Here is a 7720-nt window from a genome sequence, read left to right on the forward strand (position 1 = left end):
CTTTAATTTGGCTTCAAACTAAAGGAAGAAGAAGAAGAAGAAACGATGTATTCAATGAGAAGTTTGTCTCGAAATAGAGCTCTTTCTCTCTTAAATGAAAGATTCAAAGTTTTTCAACATTCTAAACTTATTCTACTTTCTCCCACTTCAAGTCAACAATCAACTTGTTGACCAAATGCAGATAATAGATCAGGACTACATCAATCTAGGTTCTAACTTCAATCCAAAATTTCGAAGGATTTCTACTTGAATGGTAACTTTGAAGTATTTAACTTGTAACAGTGACTTCAAAACATGTCATTTTCAGAAGCAGCAAGGATATGGAATTATAGAGCATGGAAGAGTTGGAAAGAGGACAAACTGTAGCAACTTTAAATTTTATTTGAACGAGGATTCCAGTGCAAAATTCACTACAAATGACACAAAAGAAGAATCCAAGATTTGGAATGCAATGTGTCTATCTGTGAACGCCCATTATACTACATAAAAAGCTATAAACTCTCCTCACACAACAGTGCTGGAATTCTTACTGATTTTAGCCAAGCAATTGTCCTTTGGCCTTGAATGGGGCAGATACAAGATTTGACAATCAGGGGTCAGCCATTCAAGCCTGTAGAAAAAAATCAACCCGATTAACAACACAAATTGTTAATACAAAAAAACTCATTATATTTTGTCTTTTCCAAGTGAACTTACTTGTAATTGAGGAGAAAATAGTGAATGAAAATACAAATCTCTAATTTGGCTAGATCATTTCCTGGGCACAGCCTGCTTCCTGCTCCAAATGGAAGAAACTCTCCTGCTTTTGGGATAAATCCCTTTATACAAATACCAAACACAGTGTGGATATCAGATGGATTTCATTTGATGTGATATAACTTTAATTTTTGTAAAAAGGATATTGAAACTATGAGTTTTAACATACATCCCATCTTGAAGGATCAAATTTCTTTGGGTCTGGGTAAACTTCATCGTCATAGTGAATGCTTCTGAACCAAGCCAGCACTTTCCAACCCTTGGGAATTAGATAGCCTGCAATCACACAAACACCATTCATACAATGGAGAAATAAACAAGAGGAAATAATTATTCAGTGCCCATCACTCCTAACACTTGGATGCATAGGAAAGATTGTTCATGGATTTGAAAACCTGACTGTTTCTAATAACCTCTAGGTATAAGTTGGAAACACATTTATAGTTCATCTTTCATATATTCAACAGTGCAAAATTGCTAGCCACGTTGTAGCAGATTTATTGAATAATTTTCGAGCTCTCTCGCAAATATGTAATGGTATGAAACGACCAACCACATTGTTCCAATTCAAATAAGAGAGAGGCTAAAACATTCAATAAATACTACTCTAGCGATTTCTATATTGTCAATTTGAGAATAGTTAATCAGTAGAGTTGATGGTTTGACCCTCCATTGTTAAAATGTAAACTGCTAATACGACAATAAAAAAAAAGAGAGAGAGATAGGTATACCATTGAGATTGACATCCATTTGTGCTTCTCTGAAGACAACAAGGGAGAATGATACGTAGCGAAGAGTTTCATCGACCACTTTCGAGAGATATTCCATATCCCTGCATTCTTTCAATGTCAATCCCTTTTGACCTGCAGGCCTCCTTCTCACAATCTCCTCCTGTTCCTCCTGTTCAGTTTATTAAACCAACTTTTATCATGATTGATCTTATATGATACCACACGAATTTTGTCACTAAGTATGAAAATATGACATGATTTTGAGTAACCAAACAAGCTAATTAAGATCCTAATTTTGTATATACCTTGGCTTTCTTGAGAACTTCTGGGTGTTGATTCAACAAAATAGTTGCCCACATCATGGTATGGCCTGAAGATTCATGACCTGCATTCAAGTACATCACCAGAATGTCAATGATCTCCTCATCAGTCAACTTTCTGCCATTTTCATCTTCAACATCAATCAGAGCGTCCATCATGTCCTTCCTCTTCGGCGCCCAATTGCCCAATCTTCTCTTTCTTCGCTCCGTCACAATTCCTTGAAACGCAGCCACAAGATTCTTCCGAGCCTAAACATTCAACCGATGGTGTTTAATTGATCAAACAAATTCCAGAAACCAAAGTACACTTTTCGTAATTAATTGAGGCAAATTATCAAACACCTTGAGTGCTTTGTGGTAAGCAAATCCAGGAATGTTAATTCTCAGGGCTCGAACACCATAGTTAAGCCGAGTATACTCCTTCTCTAACGATTCCATTACCGACTCACTCTCCGCGCTAAGGAAAATGTACATGATAATGGTGAATGTGAGCTTACGAAGTTGAGTTAAGAATTCGATTGGTCCCATATTCGACCATTTATCCAAGGATTTCAATACATTCTCTTCAATGTAAGGAATGTAGTTGCTCAAAGCTTCAAAGCCGTTCACCGGAGCAGAGGTTAAGCGGCGGAGGCGCTTGTGTTCCTCGACCGGCATTTCGATGAAGGACTTCTTTCCAATGAGCTCTACAGCTGCTCGTGGCCAACCGGGCTGGAAGGCTTCGTCGTCGGTCAGAACTTTCCGGCATGTCTCCGGCGTCGTCACGACCACGCTGGGGTTTCCAAACAAATGAATTTTGTACACTCCGATTTTCCCAAACCTATAATTAATTAAAAGAATTAGATTTCTAATCTCCTCATCATCCTTCATACATAGTTCTAAACAAAACTCAAATTCAATCCTTCTAAAATACCAAAATAAATTTAAATATTTATCAACTATAACAAAATTTTGAATTCAATACTTCTATCACCCTTACCCATAAAATCTCAAATCCTTAATTTTAAAATAAAGTTTGTATAGATATGATCAACATTGTCCTTGCCAATGTATCTATTAAAAAATGTATAGTAATATTAAAAAGAAGCAGCATAAATTATGTTACAATAGACGAAATGAGATTGTTTGGTTTCAAATAGATAATTGAAAATGATGTATGAATATATAATTTATAGGTTTTATTTATTCATAAGAGAGAGACCTAGAAAATGATGACACAAAAGGACTCCTAGAATTGAGCAAACATAAGATCAACACAACACAAATTCTCCACTTCTTTTTTTTTTTTTCACTAGAAATGTCTAAACAATTAAAATTAGCAAAACCACACACCGACATTGAAATTATTCCAACAAATTCAATTTTATCAATATCTTATTTATAGAAATATATATTCTTAAACAAATGATCATGGAAATTTCCCTATAAATTACTAAAAGAACTATAACAATAAATCATTCAAAAATAATAACAATAAAAGCATTATAATTAACGAATAATCTCCCTAGATTGAATAACTCTTGTTTGGATTAATTTTCTAAAAATTTTAAAACTTTTTAAAAGGGAATAATATTGGAAATTTTTATTTATAAACTTTTTTAGAAAAAAAGAAAAAACTTGAATCAAATTCATTGTATGTCTGTCTGCTGTTTGCTTACTTCACTAACACAGTGCTCTACACTTTTTCATGCATTGCCTTTTCAAAACCTTTTAGGGTCATTATGGTAATTTTCCCTCCCCTGTCCTTTTCTTCGTTAAAATAAAATTTCAAAAACACAAACTATTCGGTAACTGTAAAAGAAAATGATTTTTTAAATCCAAATTTAAGGTTTAAATTACTTTCCCCAATTTTGTAATGCAAAATACAGAAAGCTTTTTGGAATAAAAATTGATTTCCTCTTCTTGTTATTTTAAATGAGGAAGAAATAACGAATAAGAAAAGAGAAAGGATTTCCGAAAAGGTATTCTTCGTGAGGAAGAAAGAGAGTGTTGAAATGAAAATACAAAGTTGCAATTTCGAGCCCATAAAATAGCCCTCATTCTCTTTACGTAATTTAAAAACCTGAATTATATATTTCTGTGACTTGTCAGAAATGAGACAGAAGAAAACACAAATATAAAGCATTATTCAACTTCTCTATGATATAATCAAACTAAGTATACTTCATTTGTTCTCTAAATAAACAAATAATTAGTACTTAAAACAACTTTTAAAACTCATTGATTCAAGTAAACTTTACAATAATCCATGTAGCATATGTTTTATATCACTCAACTAGACATGCATGCATGTAGTAAAGTTAAAGAAGAATTAAATAATGGTAAACCTCTAGGCATGGTAAACCGATAGATTGTTTTTTACAAATCAAACATTCAAATTTTTCATGATCAAAAGAGAAAAAAGGTATTTTTGTGAAGTAAAAAAAGGATGAAACGTCTATCAATCATGCATCAATCATGCATGCAACACTCACACCAAGGTATATTGGCTCTTATTAACTTTTTTGGACAAACAAGATTTTAAAAATATATCCAAAGAGAAAGGAAAAAAGTATCACTTTATATGTATTTCGAAAAATATATATTCTTAAAAAATATAGTTTTTTATACTGCTATGTAAAAAAAAACTTGCAAAATTTCCAAAATAAACTATAGTTTTGAGCAGTTACAGGACCTTTTTTTTTTCTTCTTTAAAAAATGACAAAAGATATCATATTTAAAGTTTAATGTTTATAAAACATTCTTCTTCTTATCCGGTTCGGTTTAATATTTTAAATCGATTCTAAAATTAAATCAAACTGCTTTATTTTTTAAAAAATTAAAGAAATGTTTATAAAGGTTTTGTTTATAAAGATCATTCAGAAATTTTGTAAAACTTGGTACTTTAGTGGGTCAAGATTGTCCAAAATTTAAAGAGAAAAGCAAATTTTATAATGCTTTGGTGGCGTGAAATTTTCTAGGATTTAAACCGAACCGCATATAAAATTTGGTTTTGATTTAGGTTGACACAAACGTATGGTTTGGTTCGATTTCATATAAGATTTTTTTGTATTTTGCGGTTCAGCTTCGAATCGAACCATGAACACCTATGGTCAGTACATTCAACCATGCATGTAGCAGTAAAGCATTGATGGACAGTCACGTTGAGATATCCGCTCCCAATTATGTCTAGAGAGAGGAAATGATTTAGAGAATAAATGAAGAGATCTAGAGAGATGAGAGAGAAATGATTATAAAAAGAAGAAGAGGAGACCTGGAAACATAGCTATCAATGAAGGTTTCAGGATTGTTAGACTTGAAGGCTCTAAGAAAACCCAACATATTTCCAATCAAAGGCCATCCCAAATCCCCAGGCGGCAAAGCCATCCGCCGGTCCCCTAATTTGGCCTCATAAATCCACTCGTTCAAACTCTTCGCTGCCCATTTCAACACCGCAAACACCACCGCCGCTGCACCCGCTAACGCCGTCACCGCCGCCGCCACTCCCCAACTCACCTCCATCATTTTTAATTCTCTACCAAACCCAATAACTTTTGTACAATATATATAATGGATTTATATTGAAAACAATAAGGGATGATCGAGTATTTTCCCCCAACAACAACTCTCCTATTTATACACAAAAACCTTCATTCCATCTCTTCTTCTCCTCTGCTTGCTTACATGGCAATATATTTTATATTTGGTATATCACTGTTGTCTACTAATTATTCTTCCTTTAAGTACAAATCGCTGGCATTATTTAAATAAATAAAATAATTAAAATTTGTAAAAATAGTAAATTTGTTAACAATTATTTTAATATTAGTAAAGTTTATAGGTAGTAATACAAAAATTTTACTATAATTTATAAATACTTTACTATTTTTAAAAACCACCAAAAGGAATTGCTTTTATTTATTTATTTAGTTAGTTTAATAATATCATATTCACGTGGTCTTAGGTCACGTGTTGTGGAGTGATACGTGCTTAGAATAAAGAGGAAGTGATCTTCTTTTTGTACATGCATGTATGTCTAATTGTCTTGTGTGTTGGGAATGTACTTTTAATTTTCTCATTCTTTTAAATGTTATAATCAATTGGTTTTTAAATAATGCATCGAATAAAAATTAAGAGTAAAAATATCAAAATTGATAAATTCAAAATATAAATACCAAAATGAATAATTTTTTGAGTCCTGTGTGTATTAAATATAAAGTATAGCTACAAATATGTTTTCTTATTATTAATAATAAACTAGATTTTTTGTTTTTATTTGATTTCATGTTTTATGTATTATCGATGTTTATTTTAATTTTTGAACCAATAAATATTACACCTTAGTTAACTTCGAAATAGTTTCTCTAAGTTTAAGTATATCTCGATTTTAAACAAGTCTAGATATATAGTTCATTAGGTAAATAATTAAATTGTTAGATCAAGCTTTTGTTCAATAATTGAATGAATATATAGTTAATAATATATACTTAAAACATTTAAATTTGTTAATGGAAACTATATCGAATTTAAAATATACAAATAAATTTGAAAGGTTGTTTAATTAAAAGAACCCAAAATTATTAATAACGTGATATCCTAATTTTAATTATTGTTTTTTTATATATGTCTAAAGTTGTTGTGTGTGTGTGGCATATCTATATATTTATTTTTGTTTAATTTGTCTTTAAGAAACCATTATTAATTTTCTTATATAGATTTAATATATATTGAAAGTTTGAAAATCGTTTGAAACGTTTAAATTTGTTTTAGGAAAAGAAATTAACAGTGTTTGAAACGTTTAAATTTGTTTTAGGAAAAGAAATTAACATTTTAGAAAAATAAATTTTTAGTGTTTAAATTAAAGGTGTAAGAACATAACGCTTTCAACTAGTTCTCTACTTCATTTCTACCGCATATTATGGTCGACCACCTCTAACAATCTACGTTACTTCGATGAAATTGTTAGTAACCATCTTGACGATCATCACTAGCAACCAACTATTGATCTTAGTCTGCCTCAGTTGCATCACGTCTCAGGCTCCTTCGAGTCAAATTAGTCAAGGAAGTGTGATATTGAGAGATATCAAATATTTGGCAATACAATAAATTAACCAATTTAGAAAAATAATTATGAATGAAAGCAAATTTGGAAAAAAGAAAATGAAAAAATAACGTAGGTTTTCTTGAGTTATCTCTTTACAGAGATAAAAATATTTCATCATGTCACGTGAGAGAGAGCAGATCCAACTAATTTATTTATTTAATTAGAAAACAATAATTTTATATTTTCAAAAGCCAAAATTAAAATTAGTCAAACAATTTCTCACTTCATCCAATATTGCATGAAACCGTTTATTGAAAATGATAACAAATACTAAGTTACCATAAACGAAATTTCTGATAAGATTTATGTTTGAATAATTTTAACTTTTAAATTAAACTAGAACATCTATACTTAAAATTTAAAAAAAGTGATGAATTTAAGTGACAAAACTATACCAAATAAGAAATTCTAAAAAAAAATCCAAGTCTAAAAGTTAAAACAATATTGGTATATGAAATTAAAAGGATTAATTTGATAGAATCTACCCAACTTAGTGATTCAAATGATATGACTGTTTAAATAGGTAAAGAACAGATCATATCTAAATTAAAACAAAGAAATGAATGGTTCTCAGAAGATGCTTTCTTAATATATATGTAAATAAGGGCCAATTGATTGAGGGCAGATAAGGCAATAATTACACTAAACCAAAAAAGAAAAATAAAAACAAATTTGGTAAAAAGAAAAGAAGATTAAAGTTAGGGTTTATGTGTTCCCTAAAGTTAGGGATTATTAAAATAGGGAAGAACCCATCAACAAATTTATCTTCCATCTCAAACATCGATTTGTAAAACAGTGTATAACCTAATTCCTTAACACACTATGCTAAG

The 7720-nt window shown here is 30.7% G+C and overlaps 1 protein-coding gene across 2 annotated transcripts; it reads right to left on the reverse strand.

The window, feature by feature from the left end:
- Window positions 1-351: 351 nt before the first annotated feature.
- On the reverse strand, window positions 352-5421 carry LOC101221667 (ent-kaurenoic acid oxidase 1). 2 transcript variants are annotated; one of them, XM_004133898.3, is made up of 7 exons: window positions 5061-5421; window positions 2150-2627; window positions 1793-2056; window positions 1488-1656; window positions 926-1032; window positions 697-818; window positions 352-610 (listed from the first exon to the last, which is right to left on the reverse strand). In XM_004133898.3, exons 1-7 carry the CDS (start codon window positions 5309-5311, stop codon window positions 505-507), a joined length of 1497 nt encoding a protein of 498 aa, XP_004133946.1. In that variant the 5' UTR covers window positions 5312-5421; the 3' UTR covers window positions 352-504. The 2 variants fall into 2 exon arrangements, with proteins under 2 accessions (XP_004133946.1, XP_031737866.1); XM_031882006.1 differs by lacking the exon at window positions 5061-5421 and adding an exon at window positions 2787-2937.
- Window positions 5422-7720: the final 2299 nt, after the last annotated feature.

This window comes from Cucumis sativus, chromosome 3, assembly GCF_000004075.3.
Source record: "Cucumis sativus cultivar 9930 chromosome 3, Cucumber_9930_V3, whole genome shotgun sequence".
Classification (NCBI taxonomy): Eukaryota; Viridiplantae; Streptophyta; class Magnoliopsida; order Cucurbitales; family Cucurbitaceae; genus Cucumis; species Cucumis sativus.

Coding starts and splice junctions, on each gene's coding strand:
- LOC101221667 (XM_004133898.3), bottom strand. CDS start 5,311: ATGATGGAGGTGAGTTGGGGAGTGGCGGCGGCGGTGACGGCGTTAGCG. Junction 2,057..2,149: donor CTTACCACAAAGCACTCAAG/GTGTTTGATAAT, acceptor TTGAATGTTTAG/GCTCGGAAGAATCTTGTGGC. Junction 819..925: donor TTGATCCTTCAAGATGGGAT/GTATGTTAAAAC, acceptor ATTTGTATAAAG/GGATTTATCCCAAAAGCAGG.